At 37.6% G+C, this 20003-nt stretch overlaps 2 protein-coding genes across 2 annotated transcripts; both read left to right on the forward strand.

Moving 5' to 3' along the window:
* The first annotated feature begins 1059 nt into the window (after positions 1–1059).
* Positions 1060–9118, forward strand: LOC110383019 (juvenile hormone epoxide hydrolase). Its single transcript, XM_064041154.1, has 8 exons — positions 1060–1219; positions 4171–4353; positions 4695–4922; positions 5367–5531; positions 6869–7015; positions 7130–7331; positions 7661–7895; positions 8859–9118. Exons 2-8 carry the CDS (start codon positions 4171–4173, stop codon positions 9085–9087), a joined length of 1389 nt encoding a protein of 462 aa, XP_063897224.1. The 5' UTR covers positions 1060–1219; the 3' UTR covers positions 9088–9118.
* A 3035-nt stretch (positions 9119–12153) lies between these two features.
* On the forward strand, positions 12154–17509 carry LOC110383023 (C-type mannose receptor 2). Its single transcript, XM_049849861.2, has 6 exons — positions 12154–12307; positions 12973–13086; positions 14489–14632; positions 15188–15370; positions 16352–16573; positions 17182–17509. The coding sequence occupies exons 1-6, from the start codon at positions 12265–12267 to the stop codon at positions 17376–17378; spliced, it is 903 nt and encodes a 300-aa protein (XP_049705818.2). The 5' UTR covers positions 12154–12264; the 3' UTR covers positions 17379–17509.
* The last annotated feature ends 2494 nt before the right edge of the window (positions 17510–20003 follow it).

The following is a 20003-nucleotide window of genomic DNA, read 5'->3' on the forward strand; positions in this document are numbered from 1 at the left end:
AATAACAAAGTCAGACGATGATGATGAATAATAATGAATCGTAAAATAATAAGAACATCCATTTGTTTGGCACTGAAAAAAGGGATGAGAAGAGTGCATGTAGCAGAAATGAGTATTTTGAGTTAGTTGAGTGAGGTGTGACAAAAATGTATAAGTGAGGAATGATTACATTACAGGAAATCTGAAAGTAGCAACAGTTCCGAAAAAGATGAGAAGTAAGAGGTTGTCATGGTATGGGCATGTAATGAGGAGGGTTGGCACGCCTGCAAAGTGTTTGCTAAGTATGAATGTAGATGGATGGAGAGGAAGAGGAAGACTTAAAAAAAGATGGACGTATTGCCTTAAAGATGACATGAATAAGAAGTGAGTGAGTGTCAGTATGACGAGTGACAGGGAGAAATGGAAGCAAAAGATATATTTCGCCGACCCCAAATAAAATTGGGAAAAGGACACATATAGAAAGACTAGCTGTTGCCCGCAACTTCGTCTGCGTGGGCAAGTTTCATACAAACTTTCATCCCCTATTTTATCCCCTTGGGGGTAGAATTGATCAAAATCCTTTCTTAGCGGATGCCTACGTCATAACATCTACCTGCATGCCAAATTTCAGCCCGATCCGTCCAGTGGTTTCAGCTGTGCGTTGATAGATCACTATGTCAGTCAGTCAGTCACCTTTGAGTTTTATATATTTAGAAGAAGATATCTTTAATATGCTTGTTTTCCCTTTACAGAGACTATCTACATCTCTGAATTCTAAAACTCCTACTACGGGTCTGCTGAAAGAGATGTCATTAGAAATAAACAGTACTTACCTTTGTACTATTTTATGTTATTGGTTCTGTTTTCTTCTGTTATGTGTTGTTACTTTGTTAATAAATAAATTAGTTAAATGGCTAAATAAATAAGTGACTTCTAGCTTTTTCGAACAAATCTAAGAAGCATAAAAAAACGCCGAAAATTGCAAACATCGTAAGAAAGTTTCCCATCCAGGATTCTTTCTCATAAACCACTACAATTTTTTTATTATCTGTAAATTCAGCTATAATTAACTTATTACCTGAACTGCAGTTATCAGCTTTTGTTGAGATAACGCAATGATAACTTACCGGCGAACGCATCGGGAGACCAGTTAAATATATACTGCGGACCGCAGCAGTTGTGTCTAGTTGTGATTTATATTTATTTTTTTGTGTTTTATAAGGCAGTTATTTTTAGAAATGTGAGTACTAAGGTTCTGTTTATATGTAGACTACAATATAATTTAACATAGGGTCAGGCAACTTTGCTAATTTTGTAATCAGAAGGAATTGTATAGATCCTTAAAAATGTTTCTCTGAGACTCTAACAGCGCTATTTCTGCGCTTTTGCAAGGTATATTCAGCTACTTTTCGTTTTGAAATAACACAGACAACACCGTGTGGTAATAGTTAATTTCTTTGAAAAAAAAAGACTGTCTACATACCTATACAAACAGGTTCATAGAGAGAAAAGATTTGATTGTTTGTTCGGATCGAATAAGCTCCGGATCTACTGAACCGATTTGAATAATTCTTTCAATGTTAGAAAGCTACACTTTCTGCGCTGATTATAGGCTTTGTTTTATCCTGGTACGGGGAAAAGTCTTCCTGGAACGCGGGTGTAACCGCTTGAAACAGCTAGTTATGTGATTCCGATTTTAAACCAGCGAACGAGATCAAATACTTTAAATACTTTATTTTCTTTTATTTATAAATATTGGTATGAATGTATGTATATTTTCGTTGTTATGTCATTGACGTTTGCAATATAGAATGGGCCTCCTAATAGACTGACTCTCAGGTTCATGGTCAATTGGCCATATTATTTCATTGATACACAGAGCGCGTAGCTAGCATAGAAACCGCGTTGCTACGGCACTCGAAACTTGATCCTTTGAGCATTATTTTATTTGTTTTATAACTAATACTGTGCGTACTGTGTGTTGTCTTTTTAATGAAGTTTGTACAGCGGGTACAGCTGCCAATTACATAGTTCAAATAACATTCAATTATCTTATAAATATTCTACAGTTTCATTAACCTATACTGAATAGTAAAAAACAAACAACATATGATATGACTACCCCTCACCACTTGATAACTGAAGTAGTATTGGGTTGCCTCGTTAACTGGGTTGAGGAGGTCAGATAGGCAGTCGCTCCTTGTAAAGCTGCATTCAGATAGACTGGAAGCCGACCCCAACATAGTTGGGAAATGCTCGGCAAAAGTGACATAATTCAATTACAGAATAATAACAAACTCTGGAAAGTTCTGAAAAATGCCAATATGTAACAAAACATACAGGTAGATATGATGATTAGCTTATCTTTTAATTATTTAGGTACATATTACATTTCCAAGCACTGATAGCAATTTCAGGTGTAGTTGTCAACCGCTAATACTTACGTAGATATAATTCTGAAAAAGAGGTCAAGGTTATAAAGGATTTTGATTCGAAAAAAATACCTAAAACACATACATATATATTTTGTACTAGCTTCTGTCCGCATTTTCACCCGTGTCCCGTGAGAACAACTGCCCGTACCGGGATAACATATAGCCTATGTTACTTGGGAAGAGTGTAGCTTTCCAACTGTGAAAAAATTTTCAAAATCGGTTCTGTACCTAGATTTTGAGTTCATCCATCAAAAACAAACAAAAAAAAAACATCTTTTGAAAGAAAGAAAACTTAATTTTATTTTACTGTTTTCTTGCTTCACTTAAAACTTTAAAACACTGCGTTATCGCGAAGTTTCAAACTGTAGACTTTAGAGAGACAAAGTTACATTTGCAACCTACTTAACGCATATCCGCGAGTTTTTTGCACTGTCTGTCTAGTTTTTGTTGAAGCATTCAGCCATGTTGTTTTTATGTTCACAATTTACAGTTGAATGAATTAAAATGTAGCTTATAAAACAGAACAACATAATATAGTAAGGGAATTAGTTCCTTGTGCAAGCTGAAGCTTAGACTATTCGACTGAGTTTAAAACTGTTAGGATCCCTACTAATATTATAAATGCGAAAGTAACTCTCTGTCTGTCTGTTACGCTTTCACGTCTAAACCAATCAACTGATTTTAATAAAATTTGGTACAGAGATAGAGTTGACCTTGAGAAAGACCATAGGATAGTTTTTATCCCGGACTTTTGAAGAGTTCTCTTGGAAACGCGATATACCCGAACTTGACGCGGGCGGACCGCGGGCGGAAGCTAGTTTAAACCGTGAACCGTCCGTGGCCTTGCATGCAATCCAGTGGTTAGAGGTTATAATTATATAATGATTCACTGTTTATCATTGATAAGAAGATAGGTAATCATCATGTTATTGCAATTGATTAAAATGATATATGAATTACTACAATTTGATAAATAACACCTCTTTTGAAGATTTAATATAAAAAAAAACGAAAACAAAACAGGAAAGATCGTTTTCAGTTGTTACAAAATACTTTTTTTTCCTTTAAGTATAGGTACCTACATGTTAACATCTAAAATATCAATAGATGGGATACCTACGCAATAGATGTATCTATTTATATGGCAAATATAAGCATAAATATATCTATTTATGGGAAATGTGGGAGACAGGACCAGATTTGTTTGCGGGAGAGATTTCGTGTTTTTTTGTTTCCTAAGTTCGACTGCCTCTATGTTTTTATGAATAAAATCGTATCAGTTTTAATAACAGTCTCGCTTTTGAGAAGACTTTTGGTTTGAGGTTTGGGTTAGTTGTTGGTTAAATTATTTATTATATTTATAATATTAATTAGGGTAATTATTTGAGAGAGTCTGATACCGGTTAAATACCTGATCTTTGTAATGTGCGTACTAGCATTCATCTTCATACTGATTTACGAGCCCAAACAAACAGAATAAAAGTTTGTAAGGATTTCCGCAAAGTATGATTCTATAATCTTATATGTAAAAATAAATTGCTGTTCGTTAGTCTGACTAAAACTCGAGAATGACTGGACCGATTTCGCTGATTTTGGTTTTAAAATGTTTGTAGAGGTCCAGGGAACGTTCAAACGATACATAATTCACGGGATCAGCTAGTTTATATAATATATATGTAATAAATTAAAAAAATACTGCTGATCTATTTATTTGCTTATAAAATATTTCTTTATTTACATTTTTTTTTATCCTCAGATGGCGCGACTCCTGTTCATAGCGCCAATTTTGGCAGTGATCCTAGTTCCCATATACTTCGTATTCCTCCAAGGACCGCCTCCCTTACCCGACATTGACCTCAACGAGTGGTGGGGACCGGAGAGCTTGAAAGCCAAACAAGACACCAGCATCAGACCCTTCAAAGTTGCTTTTGATGACGTTGTAAGTACCAGATAAATGGGCATTCAAAATACTATAGAAAATGTATAAGTTTGCACCGATTATAAGTATAGGTTTTTGTATCTCTTGTTTATGTAGATCTTGAAAGTGTTAAATCTGTAGTTTCATCGTGATATTGAAAAGTATTTTGGCCACGGAGGAGAAATTGGCCCTTTTGACTTCTCGAGTCTGACTTTATTTGCTATCTGTTACCAAGAAGAGACCTAAATTAGAACATGACAATACATAGGTACTCTCAGTCTTTCGTTTTGCTTAAACACGACTTTTAATGAATGAATTTTTCCATACTTATGTCTAAAACGATTTCTACATTCTGATTTCAGGCCATAAGAGACTTAAAAGACCGTCTCAAAAGATCACGGTCTTTCACCCCACCACTAGAGGGCGTGGCCTTCGAGTACGGTTTCAACAGTGGCCAGTTGGATTCCTGGCTGAAATACTGGGCCAATGAGTACCAGTTCAAGGAACGGGAGAAGTTCTTCAACCAGTTCCCGCAGTTCAAGACTAACATTCAAGGGCTTGATATACATTTCATTAGGGTTACACCTAAGGTTAGTCGAAGTTTCGTACATACTTTTTATCGCTTCAATTTTTTTTTGGAGATACACTGACCTTTAACTGGTTGTATGTCGCTAATCATAAAACAATAGAAAATCAATCGTGGCTCGCGTAAATCTGAGCTCCGGCATGCAACTGGTTAAGGCTGTAATTGACCGAACCACTCGATCTTAATCACTATTACTAAGCTGAGAAGAAAAAGTGTCGAATAAAAAACAACTTATTCTTAAATATTTTATACTAGCTTCCGCCCAAATGGTGTGTTGTTAAAAAGTATACTAACTGACTATTTTTATCAGTACCACCAAGAATATGTGTACAAAGTTTCATGATGATCGGTTAAGTGGTTTTTGCGTGAAAGCGAAGCAATCAAACGGAATTTCACATTTATAATATTAGTAAGATCTTCTCAGAAAAGACCAAATTCTACTCCACAGGTGCCAGCAGGAGTGGAAGTGGTTCCTCTCCTTCTTCTCCACGGATGGCCAGGTTCCGTCAGGGAGTTCTACGAAGCCATCCCTCTCATCACTGCGGTCAGCAAGGATAGAGACTTCGCCATCGAAGTCATCGTCCCAAGTCTGCCTGGCTATGGATTCTCAGATGTAAGTTTCTTCATAGTACTTTGTTAGAATCATAAAACATCGACATCTCTTTGATCTCTCTCCAGTCGTGTCGGATTGCCGTTTCATCAGGCTATGAGAGTGAAGAAATAGTGAGTGCACCTGTGTCTGCGCAAATGCCGTGCACTGTACTATGTCCTGCGCAGTTGGCTTATCTCCTTATATACATATACATACATATGTTGATGTGGCATTTGTAGACGTTAGCAATTGTACGAATTTCCTAAATCTGTTATCAAAATACGAGTAAGATTTTTGAACTATAATTTCATTGCTCGTGGAAGATATGATCCTGTTTACTTGTAGGTATATAATTTTCTACCTAATCTTAATGACTGATTTTAATCAACCTAAGTATCTTATTATTTCATAACAGATACAGTAAATGCGTGCATCTAATGATTAACTGCCTTGATTGGTCACGATGATTTGATAAAATCGTTAATATTTTACTGCGTCATGTTATTTCAGCAAATATTGGTCTTTGAAGGTTTAATTCTAAGCAAAAGATTACTTATTAATACAAACAAAAATGAATATATGAAAAAAATTGTAGGTAGGTATTGTCCACAAACAATTCAGGAGATACGTGAATTTATAATAATATTTTGATTATCTTCGTACTTATAAATGGGTGCAAGCATCCACTTACATAAAGAAATAGTTCAAGGTATGCACAATTTAAGTTACCTATCTATGTAGCAGTCATCATGACTTGACATTATCGTAGGATACTCGGAAAATATTTATCTCGTGCCAATATTATGCCTTGTCACGGTTTGATGACAAAAAAATATAATCTGCCAAAGTCCGTATAAAAAAATGTTAGGTATTTACTCTGTTATCGTTGTGCAATATGACGTCATATTTTACTGTAGAAGTCAAAGAAATTTGTTCATCGTAAATTGATATTTACGATATAGGTATGTATCCAGTTTTAGTGGATACCTGAATATCATTGTTTAAAATGGAGTTCCTAACTGACCTCTTTAAACCGGGTAACAATTTATCGCTTTTTAAGACTTGTTGTCAAACTTTCTGACTTCTAATTGCGCTTAATTACTGCCAGATGTACAAATAATAGTCGGAACTATAAATTTAACGTGCCTTCCGAATTAAGGAGATATCCCTAAAACATTTACGTATTAACATGCTATAATTACGGGACATACCCAATGAAATCATTTCCAATAAATTTTGTAATCACCAACCCGCATTGAGCAAGCGTGGTGCCTTCTCCGTGTGAGAGGAGGCTTGTGTGAGGTTGCAACTAACTGTATACTCCAATGATGACAATAAAACGGTTTTTCCTTTCGCAGGGAGCTGTCCGTCCAGGACTCAGTGCTCCCCACATTGCCGTCGTGATGAGGAACCTGATGCATCGCCTCGGCTTCAAGCAGTTCTACGTGCAAGGCGGAGACTGGGGCAGTCTGATCGGCACCACCATGGCTACCTTCTTCCCTAAGGTAAGTTTCTTCTGAACTGCAGTTTAAATCAAACGTTCAGATTTGTGTTAAAAAAAAAAACATGAAAAGCGAAAACTGCCTACAGGAGTCTATTAACACTCATTTTGCTTACAGGAAGTCCTAGGCTACCATACCAACATGGGTGCTGTTCTGTCTACTAAGGCCACATTGATAGAGTTGATCGGATCTTTCTACCCTTCACTAATTGTGGAACCTCACCTAGCCGACCGCATGTATCCAATGGGTCAGAGATACGCTACCCTGGTTGAAGAAATGGGCTACATGCATATCCAAGCCTCCAAGCCTGACACAGTCGGTAAGTTTGAGTAAAGGCTTAATTATGATGCTCCCCTCATTGCTGCCGATGTGCCTTACAGTAGTTTATCGCCATCTAATATATTGTTGAGTTTAAGGATTAATCTTTCAAAGCTTTGAGTCAGAGTGTGCACCTATGTTTATTAATGCATGGGTAGCAGCGACTGATTAAAACTTTATTTGGCCAATGTAGCAATACTGCCAGCCTATTATACTTCCAGTTGCTACTGATGAGGAGGGTGTTTCTATTATCCGTTTTATAAGACATTTGTCCAATACGAATAGAAAAAACGTTATGTTACTAAAGTCTTAAATGTTCGTAATTTCCAGGTGTTGCACTCACGGATTCCCCAGCTGGTCTCCTGGCATACATTCTAGAGAAGTTCTCCACTTGGACGAGGAACGAGCACCGCTTGAAGGTCGATGGAGCCCTAACATTCCGCTTCACAAAGGATCAGCTTATAGATAACTTGATGATGTACTGGGCTCCAAGTTCCATCACCACCTCGATGAGGCTGTACGCTGAGAGTTTTAACTCTAAAATTTTTGGGCTGAAGCTTGACGAGTAAGTATTTAAAAACATTTAAAGAGGTTAAGGATCGTTTTCGAAACGGTCGATATCTGAGGGCGTCTGGACGTGCTGCTGCCGCTTCGATCCAACACGGTTTTACTAGTACCTAGCTGTACGTCGATTCTATCAAATTCAGCATTTCACTTCGCTATTCACTCTCACTTCGCATTCGGTTCAAAACGTTCTAAAAGTCATCTCATACTTTATCTGTCAAAATCTCGAGTTTAATTTAGTTCAACTCGCAAACACGCTCGCAAGAGTAGCGCTAGTGTAGTTTGAGAATGCCAATCACGAAGAAGAGAAGTCTGAATGAAGTCTGTAAGAATGAAGTCTTACAGAATCACACCACTGCAGCAGCATGCGGCCTATTTAATCAAACAGAGGCAAGCTAGCATTTAAAACGTAGCTTAAATGAGTCAGAAGTTTAATGTCATTAAAGCTGCTGCCAGCCCAGATCAGGAGCTATTTGAGTTTATTATTGTTTATCATTATTTTACCTTACTTAGGTCATGATGAATTACCATTAACTGGTCCCATAAAATTTACTACACATTGATACAACACTGCACAAGCAAAGCATATATGACAGATGCTAACACAATGTTAGTTTTGTAAAAATCTTTGTAATGTTGGTAGTACTTATTGGCTATAAGATAACTGCAGCTTATTATGAAACATAAACAAAATCAAATATAGTTCATTCAAACCTGGATGCCAAACAGCACTTTTTGAACGTCAGTTTATGAAAGACAGCCCCCAAAACGCCCACCATTCACCACTTCCGATATGTATTTGCTGAGAAGAAAAACGTACTTTGCAGCTTTTTAAGTACGGTAGACCGCACATCAGTAACTGTCATGCACCTTAACTCAATAGTAATAAGTACGATTTTCCTATAAAACTGTTACCACTGACCTGAAGTTGACTGTACATCCCTAATAATTTATTTTTCCTCAGGATTCCAACACCAGTACCAGTTTGGGTGATTCAAGCGAAGTACGAGTTGGCATACCAGCCTCCTTGCATCCTCAAGCTCAAGTTCCCCAACCTTCAAGGAGTAACAGTCCTGGAGGATGGAGGACATTTCCTGGCGTTTGAACTGCCCAAGGAATTTTCCGAGGATGTCCTGAAGGCCATGGCGGTCTTCAGAAAGCTGTCCAAAAATAATGTGAAGACTGATTTGTAATTTTAAGTTGCGATTAAAAAATTGAAGAAGCTATTTTTGTTTTAGATTATAACCTAGTGAAAATCATATTCAGATTGTTTCATTTATCATATCATATCATATCGTTCTTGCATGCCATAATGCACATAATAAATAATAAGAATGTGACGAGCGGAAAGGTGGAAATATCACCGAACAAAAGACAAGATCAACAGATAGTACTAAGAAGATGAATAGTTTCCAGTTACCTCCGAGCGACCCGATACCCCTTGGTAAGACCGGTTGTCAGACTTTCCGGGTTCTAACTACCCGTGATAACCGCCAAAGCTACTGAAACACGGAAGAACTCGACATGACAAGATGGTCGCTAAATATAGTGCATGAAGTGCTCTTCTTTAAGTGATGAGGCACTTAGATATAAGTTTTAGTATATAAGTTATAGATGTATCCGTGTACTCATTGTTAAAGAGCCAAACTAAATAAATAAATAAATCCAGGACGACGCCTTATGATCGATCCATCGATTCGCGTGGTTTTGACTTAGCCACGAGAGACATAAGATTATGATGACTCAATTAAAATACTCAGGATATTTAAAACGCAACTTATGTTCATTAAATAAGTTTTATTCAATTGTTTTGATCTTCTTCAAATGTCATTCAGTTCACTGTTTTGATATCCAAAATATCAAACCTTTTTGTGGTAGTGTTTTATTTTTACATATTTCTGGCTTCCTACACGGAATACGAAACTTATAATTCATAAGCATTTTTAATGTAATAATTCCGAATGATGGTTTTCATCGGGTACTCTTTGAAAGCATGAAGTATAAGGATCCTTCTCGCAAATAAATGTCAACTCTGTCGAAGTGTCTACGGACTCGCCTAAGCTTCCATTTGAGAATAAAACACCATATGCTGACTGTGTTTTGCTGATATCTTTAGTATTTCAATTGTAATATACCTGCAACGGTCGCCCTGAAACAAAGATTAAATAAGCAATCAAAATTAAAAACTCGTGGTGGCCTAGTGGGTAAAGGACCAACCTCTCAAGTATGAGGGCGCGGGTTCGATCCCAGGTCAGGCAAGTACCAATGCAACATTTCTAAGTTTGTATGTACTTTCTAAGTATATCCTGCAATGACACCAATGACTGTGTTTCGGATGGCACGTTAAACTGTTGGTCCCGGCTATCCTTGAACATCCTTGGCAGTCGTTACGGGTAGTCAAAAGCCAGTAGGTAAGTCTCACACCAGTCTAACCAAGGGGTATTGGGTTGAACCTGTAAGAAGCATGCAAACAAGCCTGAAGCATGCAAACAGGCATGCATCATGTAAGCAGGCATGCAACATGGAAGTAAGCATGCAACACGCAGCAAGCATGGCTTCGTAATGGCGTAGTATCTTTTAGTTGGATAGAATTTGGTGACCATTAATCCATTTTGGGAACCAAAAATAATATTTGTGCGAGATTTGCGATTTTTCTGATGTTATTTTATTTTTTTTTGGATCATAATATTATATACTTTAGTGCCCTTTTAATAAAGTCATATTTTTTTTTTTTGAGTTGTTTATTTTATTTGGTGCCTCAGCTTAGAGTCTTAAAAATATTTTTGGTGATCGCCTAAATTATACCCATTAACATCTGTGTCAAAATGTTATTCACTAGATAGGACAAATAATGTAGGTATGCTATCTCTATAATATTAACAAGTAGTTCCTAGTATTTCTCATACAAGGCATGATTATTGCTGACAACAATGTAATTCGAAGTTTATCGCAAACTGTTATACGAGGGTCAAACTGAAAGTTCTTAGAAAATCAGAAACTGGTTACATTAGCCAGTTATTAGTTTTATTATATGTTTGATTGTAGTGTTAGTACGTCGAACACAGCATTCGAGTCACCTCCGTTAAATCTTTTAATCATTTTACGGCACCAATCCACACTATGGAGTTATTGAGCCTCAGTCAAATTATGAGGTATCCACCAGGCGCAAAGCTTCCTGACCGCTTAATGTTCATGGAGGATTTTGTGCACTTGACTCATAACGATGCCTAAGCTTGTCCGAATCTGCTGATAGGTCACTCTTCTATCAGTCTCTATCATACGCCGCACAACACAGATGTTATCTTCAGTCGTCGCCGTAGAAGGCCGTCCCTCAGGTAAATCATCAGTGAGATTAGTGCGACCACGTTTAAACTCATTAAACCAGTTGTAAACAGTCGCACGAGATGGGGCTTCATCGTGAAAGGCCAATCGTAGTCTATCATAACTTTCTTGTTGACTTAAATGACATCGAAAGTCATAAAAAATCATTGCACGAAAATTTTCTCGTGTTAAATTCATGTTGACGTGACACAGACAATTTTCAATTTGCCGCCAAGTCGTAAAACAAGTGACAAATGAATTAAATTATACTCAGTAATATTGGTAAAGAGTTCTATTTTCGAATTTTAGAATTAGTTTTTTATTATATTGTTTATAAGTGGCCAGTTCTAAAAACTTTCAGTGTGACCCTCGTACACATAGAGTTGTTCATTATGTATGTTTGTCTGTACCAAGTAACCTTTCCGCCATGTTGACTGATAAAGCACAGCCATTCTTTGTGCTAACTTTAATTATTAAAAATGTAAAATTTTGTTTGTTTGTTTGCAATCTTGTTTGTTTGATCCTTGGCAGTCGTTACGGGTAGTCAGAAGCCAGTAAGTCTGACACCAGTCTAACCAAGGGGTGTCGGGTTGCCCGGGTAACTGGGTTGGGGAGGTCAGATAGGGCAGTCGCTCCTTGTAAAGCACTGGTACTCAGTTACATCCGGTTAGACTGGAAGCCGACCCCACCATAATTGGAAAATGCTCGGCGACTCAGTGATTCCACAAACACCAGTTTCACTAATGCTTAAATTGTACCTAATCCAATCAAACTTTCACTACTTAACGACTTTGTAGGAATGTACATTTATTTATTTGTTTCAGGCATACCTCAAAATAAATATTAGATACAGTATAAAAATAAGAATTTATATCAAACACTTTTAGGCGTCTGTGGCTTTTTATTATCTCTACGGGTGACACAATGGGACATGACTAGTGCATGCAAACATAGCCACTATGTGTATATAAGTTCACGAAGTTCTCGCTGGACATCATTTTACTGTTCTCATTTATTCTGTCTACTCCACTATTCAAAGCAATATAAAAATGTTTAAATGGATTATTTATTTGACTCTTCTGTATATGACGGGTAAGTTCCGAACTTATTTCTTTCTATCTTATCTTTTAAATCTTTTATTTTTATAATCTATTTCTACAATGTACACACTATACATATATACAAACTTAAACTACTTATCTTTATACAAAACTAAAAATAAAATACTATATACAAAATATATATAAACATAAAACATAAAATATAAAGAGCATCGATCAAGATCTTATCTTAATTTTGAGTTCAAATTAACTTCATCTGCAGAGCGGTATCTCATAGCACTTAACTGAAAAAAAGGTTTCCATATAAAATATCTGTATCTATTAATTGGAATATTGATGAACAAAGCCTTTTTTGTTCATTTTCTTTTATTCGTGCACACCAAAATATGGTGCTGCAATACGGTAGGTACGGGTACCGACGGTTTATTGTATACTAGCGACCCGTCCCGGCTTCGCACGGGTTAACAATATTTCCCCGCTATTTAATTAATGCTATTATACATATAAACCTTTCTCTTCAATCACTCTATCTACTAAAAAAACCGCGTCAGAATCCGTTGCGTAGTTTTAAAAAGCAACTTTATTTTTATACTTTGTAGTGAAGGTCCTTCAAACCTAGCACTAGACTATAATTGTGTCGCTGGTGAGTTCAACCCTATTCAAATATTATAAATTTCATTAATTGTAATATTTCAGATTCCGTGGTTTGTAAACCTGACTACATTTATAATGATGCGGTGAATGGTTGGTTGAAATTCCATGCAGTTCCAGCGACATGGCAAAACGCATTCCTGCAGTGTCACTATGAAGGTAAGCAAATAAGTATGTCAGTTGTTTTGGCACATGGCTCAGGCGTTCCGCCGTTGAGACACACGGACGATACTGATTTTCACCGTCGTCCCACGACGACACCGAGATGCTCCTCCCAAGTGGACGTTCATCAACTATACATATTCTCCATCGTTTTGTGTCCCTAGAGCACTGTAGCCCGTGCCTAACAGCCAAAGTAACGTAACGTCGTGGAAATAAATAATGGATAGATGGTGAAAGTCGATATGGTTAGAGAGATGTTACTTGTGAGATCAAAGTCAAATATTTTTATTCCAAATAGGCTCCGGCTGCCGGCTCCTATGAAATCTCACTCTAGTTGCACGGTTCAAAAAATTTGATCAGTCAAATGTGAAAGGAAAAACCATGCTGGCCGAAGAGATAGGAAGATAATAAATATTGGAGCTCGCTCACATCTCACATTGAAAGCTTTTAGTCGGCCGGTTCATAAATTATGACTTGATGTAATTATGGTATATTACTGTAACTGGGTCACCTGTGGGTACATCAAACGTAAACACGCGGCGCGGAGCGTGCCTCAATGTATCGGGTGCCAGTTTCGTGTCAGCAGTTTTGTCGCCATCGCCGCTGTCACCGCCGAATGCTGAGTCGGCACAGTGCGCGCCTCATGCGCCCCTCTGCCCCGCTCCCGTCCCTGCGGCTCCTCCGCTTGCCGCCCCTCGATCAGCTGCTCGTTTCTGCAGCGTCGACTACGCTAGTGTCACCGGTAGCAAATTGATGCTACGAAGAAGCCCGTGCCCGTAAAGGGACCGAATCCGGCTGACGAAGAGGGGTTCGTTACGGTGCAAAGGAGGAAGCGCCGTCAGCGGACCTACAAGAATCGCTGTGGCACGGCTCCTATTGAGTCAAACATCAAAATTCGTGCCGCCAAGCCGAACACCCCGGTGTACATCTCCCGCCTACACTACACCAATAAGGCGGAGGACATCGTGGAGTACGTGCGTCAGAAGCTGACGTACGCCCCGAGAGTTCAGCTGCTGGAGTCGCGCCATAACGCCAACTTCAGCGCGTTCGTGGTGCGAGTGCCGACGTGTTTCCTGCACCTCGTGTTGGACGAGAACTTCTGGCCACAGGACGTAGTGTTCCGTCGCTTCCGCGGACAAGTGCCACAGGACCGCACAGTGACATAGTGCATAGTGAAGTGCTACTAACATAGTTTTAAGTTTTTATATAAGTACGAACAATTTTGTATAACATATGTATGCTAGTTTTTAAGGTATTTATCTATGGGCCATTGATGCCTGAAAGTAAAGAAGATTTGATTGATTTTGATTACAACGATCAGGTATCAGACCGAACGGTGACGGACTTACGTTTGATTGGATTTACGATGACTAAAGACTATTGTACGGTTAAATTGCAGGTGCAGTTCTCGCTTCTCCAATCAATCCAGATCTTGAATCTGCTCTAACGCAGATGATGAAAAAGGAAGATCTCTTTGGACCAAACGGTATTTTCATTGGAACAAATGCATTGTCTTCTGAAGGGGACTACATTTCTATCGAAGGTAAGTTAGTGACAGCGAGGCCACATCCTACACACACATTTCTATAAGTAAATAAACGTTTTTATCCTTTTCTGTGATTCAATAACGAATCATATTGTCTGCAAAATTTTTACGTAACAAACTACCCTTTAGTTAGATTAAATGGCAGTACAAACGCAAACCAATGAAATGTCGTTGGAATACGATTGGTCTTATATTAGTAGCAGAATGCTCGCTAAGGTTATAACTGCTATAGCGATTCAATTTTTATTCAATTTTGACATTATTAGTAGAATCGGGACCTGGAGATTTCACCCTCAATTGTCAACAATCAAACATGAGAGGATTCTCAAGTTACCGTTCCGATACAGTGTGTCAAACAATCTATAAAACCGCACAGCATAAGGTAGTTTTCCTCTGGAGCCGAGTGAAACTACGGGAAACAGACAGTGATTACAAACGGACACTAGCTGTACTAGTGTACTGTAAAATGCAAGAACTGTGTGTCTCAAATAATAAGATATTTTAGTGTAATTCTGCAAGTAATAAAAAAAAACCTACTCTTTCAAATTTTAGGAGTGCCGTTGGCTGATATGCCTGTGAAATGGAGACATTATAATAACGAGCAACCTAGCAAATGCTTGTATTTTTATGATAAAATGGTCGAACCCATAGAATGCTCAACCTATGCACCATACATTTGCTACAAGAAGAGAGACAACTCTACGATATTTAATGAATGCGGGACATTTGACAACGGTAAGTTTATCCATATATATCAGAACTAGCTTCCGCTCGCGGCTTCGCCCGCGTAGAGTTCGGTTATATCGCGTTTCCAAGAAAATTCTTCAAATTCCGGGATAAAAACTACCCTATGTTCTTTCTCAAGGTCAACTCTATCTCCGTACCAAATTTTATTAAAATCAGTTCAGTGGTTTAGACGTGAAAGCGTAACAGACAGACAGAGTTACTTTCGCATTTAAGTATAATTATTAGTAGGGATGAAATCTTCTATATAGAGAAATGCGAAATAAATATTTACCCATGTAATTATGACGTTGTCTGAGGAACTATAATTGCTGGGAGTCTGAACTGAAGGTATCCTTTTAAAGTCATCAACATTATGTTACTGACACTTTAAATTTTATTTAATAAAACCCATGTTAGAATTCGGATTTTCAGCACTGACAATCTTGACAATAAATAAGATAGTTATGCGAATTACTGGGAAATAATTATTGCGACAAACATATTCTCTACGTTTGAAATGCTAAAATGTGTCCAGTTGGCGAAAACATAAGAGTGATAAAATCTAAGTTTCACTAACTGGACACGAATTAAAATCTTGACGTGAGGAGTTGACGACATGATAAATGTACTGAGTCTCACCAACCGGACACATTCGTGGTGAGTTAAGTGTATCGAGATGACGAATAACCCGGGAGCTCGTGACGTCTATGTAAAATTTGTAGGTACTTGGAAGTGACTTGATACAAATTCAATCGTGTTTTATCTTCGTTGTTATTTGTTTGTTAGAGAAAAAAATATGCGTCCTTTATTTAAATGTTATCTAAAAGACGGACCAATTACTTTCTTCATTCGCTTTCTCTTTTACACTGAAACTTTTAACTTATGTCAACTTATTTCCGATTAATATCAATGAAGAATTTTTCAAAAACGTAATTAATGAAAACCGTCAAAAACTTTCCAAAGCTGACCAGTTTTCTCATTATATTTCAGAGTATCACTTCAGTCAGGAAACTGGCAGCTGTTACAAGTTTCACAGTGAGTTCAAGACATGGAGCGAGGCGCACAGAATATGCCTGGCCGAAGGTGGCCACCTGGTCATCATTAACGACCAGGCTGAAGCCACCACCATCAAGAATATGCTTCCACTAGGAGGGGAAAGAGTGTGTATTGGGTTACGACAATGGTCAAAAGATTTATGGCTCACTATTCACGGTACGTTCTGTCGTATTTCCAAGTTTGATATCTTACATATGTATGTAAGTAGTTAAGTACGAAATCGTCGCCTTTAAGAGCTAGCGCGCACTGTTGACTTTTGTTAGTATGAGTGTTTTGTCACCCTTATCGAGTCCGTGGATATGTATGGAGATGCGCGCATGCTGCGACGTGACAACTGGGTGCCATTTTTGTAAGCCCGAGACAAAATGTTCACTCGTCGTGAGTCGCCTTGCTTTCTGCTGACTACTGACTTTAGCGCCAGTCTTACTTCAGCTGGCACATAAAATCCTCTTTAGATCGTAGGTAAACATGAACAATTTCATTTATAACAAAAAATAATTACCTACCTATACGACTCATCATATTATGATTATGATCATCTTTATTAAATAAGGTAGGTACTTAGGTACTTATTATGATGTTTTGTAAATATTTCAAATAGGCACCGCGCACAAATGTACAAAACACATAATGATTTGTAGTTTACAAAAAATATCTTAAAAGTAATGAACATTTTCTACGCAATATACGAAATGACGTGACGGCACGAAAGTACGTACGAAAATTTGTTTTTATTTTAATTGTATGAATTGTACTTGTTTCAGGGGAAAAATTAGAAAATGTGTATCACGAGGGGATTTCTGGTTACGACAACCGTTATGATAGGTCGATGAATGGATACTTTTTTTCAGACGGCACCTTAAATAAGATCAATTTGAATCTGGAATCCCAATACATTTGCGAGAAGGATCCTTACACTTATCGCTTTCAAAAAGAATCATCATACAATGAAGAAGAATAAAACTACGTCAGTAAAACTTACTAGAAAATGTTGAGTTAATGTTTCATTAAATCAAAATAATCTAAGTTCACTCCACTTGCATCGGTTTTGTACTTTAAAATGTATATGAGAATGAACTTATTTTTTCATAACGATATGACTTTATTTTATTGAATAAAAAAGTACCTATTAACTGTTTGATTCATTGATATAAGTGTATATGTGTACTTTATTAAATTAAATTAACGTATGGAGCTCGGAATTTGATTGTAACGGCGAACATCATGGCGTCATCTTGGCGTCAACGCAGGTTTATTATATATAACGTAAGTATTAAGAAACAAATATCAACAAGAACACAGAAAAGGAAAACTATGGAGCACAAACTTTCATTTGAAAAATATATTTGCCCAAAATGTACAACGAGAAGTAAGAGTATGCAAGATTTTTTGGAGTTGGACGATCTTTTTTCTATTAGAATGAATGAGTTGTGCTTGCTTATATTTTTGGTGGACAAATGAGGCAGTGTCATACTTATACCGACCAATTCCACATCTGTTTCTCCAGACCGAGCTGCGGTGGGTTACCTACTCTTTCGAGCAATCCCAGGTTTGTACTCTGAGAGTGAACTGCTGGCATAGCATGTTGTTGTTGGGATAGTGTCTACTAATGTGATTAGGTACGACACATTGTATACAGGAATGAATTTTAAGCAGTGCGCAAAAAAAATTTGTTCATATTTTTGTCCGCCCTAAAATCATCAAACTATGGATACTAACCTATTCTTACGCGCTTGGAGCAGCGCTCGCGTCAGTAAACCGGTTTCGCGTTGCCGCATGCCGCCCCGTGCCTACTGTGACGACTGTGACCATACAATCGGTTATAAAATAAACATCTTTCGCTATCAATAACTTTTCTTAAACTGAAACACAAGAAAATAAATATACACGTATCTATAAAACTGATTTAACTATAAGTTGACAAAGTTTGCGCACTGAATAAAATTCATTCCTGTATAAATATGCTTTTTATACTAATCCGCACCAGACACCAGTGTCTATGTTTATACATTCGATAAGAAATCTACCCTAACACATATAATGAAGAGAAAACATATTTTGTTTATTTGTTAATACTCTAAAGGCTAACTAACTACTACTGAACCGATTTGAAAAAATCTTTCACTATTAGAAAACTACACTCTTCCCGAGTAATATAGGCTATGTTTTATCCCGGTGCGGCAGTAATTCCTACGATTAAAATCACGGGAAAACAGCTAGTATAATACCGAAAAGTTATCTACTTGATGAGATTGTTACAAACAAAATCCTCCATTTTGGGAAGTCGGTTGAAAAATATGTGTCCTGTTTTATGTTTACTATCTCCCACAGCCCGCAATATTAATAAAGTAACGCCTGCACAAATAAAATAGCAAATTATGACAAATAAGCAGCTTGCGATATCATTTCATCCCCTTTGCGTTGGTACGTGCGTTCGACACGCGACAGACCGACGCTTGAGCGCAAATCCGCGAGTGTAGATAAGGGCCTTACTGACTTTTATTAGCCCCCTATATTTTTATACTACTCTTTTATAACAATAGTCAATGTGGCATTCTGTAGATAGTGAAACTGTTAAATCTTTGAATCACTCAAAGTTTTACGAACAATGTACGCGTCAGTTATGTTAAAACTTTTTAAGAATTTTCTCGATCGAATTTTCAAGTAATGAAACGGTAGTTTTAAGGAAATCATCATCTCTCCAACCTTTTCCCAACTATGAGGTCGGCTTCCAGTCCAACCGGATGCAGCTGAGTACAACCCAATACCCCTTGGTAAGACTGGTGTCAGACTTACTGGCTTCTGACTACCCGTAACGACTGCCAAAGATGTTCAATGGCAACTGGGACCTATGGTTTAACGTGGCATCCGAAACACGGTCATTGGTGTCCAAGATATACTTAGAAAGTACATACAAACTTAGAAAATTTGCATTGGTACTTGCCTGACTTCGCCTTGCGTCTCTTTGCGTTCGCATCCAATTCGTTAACTCGGGACTATCCGTTTTTATCTTTTCTAATAAAAACAAATTTATCTACACTATTATACATATTATTTAATAATACGATAACGTTTATACCTAAAATATGGGCTTCAGTCATGGAGTACAAAATGGCGAGCGAAGATGTCATAGCGGAAAATCTCCTAAGAAAGTAGCGTCGCCAAAATGTGTGTGTCCTTGGGAGGAGGAACTTTACTGTCTCAGCCCCTATAGGTACGCCTTCTTGTGTATTTGACCATACCAAACGTATTTAGACCTAAGAGAAGGGGCCTACCTACCTTGTGCTATAGTTATCGGCACGGATATTGAGCCCTGATCTTCACCTGCGCAGAAGCGATTTATTGGTTTATTGCCTTATGTGTACAGTGCGCAAAGCGATCCCCACTCTTCCGCCGAGAGCTCAATATCCGTGCCGGTAACTATATCTCCGCTCATATTTAATTACTCTGTGGTTTCGGTCTATCAAAAATAATGATATGAGTGTCCAAAATATATTAGGTCACTCGCTAGCAAACACAGCACTGTAATGTATGTATGTTTCAGAGATAATAAAGAAAATACGTAATAATTTGAAAGAAAAATGGA

Source organism: Helicoverpa armigera, chromosome 24, assembly GCF_030705265.1.
Source record: "Helicoverpa armigera isolate CAAS_96S chromosome 24, ASM3070526v1, whole genome shotgun sequence".
NCBI lineage: Eukaryota > Metazoa > Arthropoda > Insecta > Lepidoptera > Noctuidae > Helicoverpa > Helicoverpa armigera.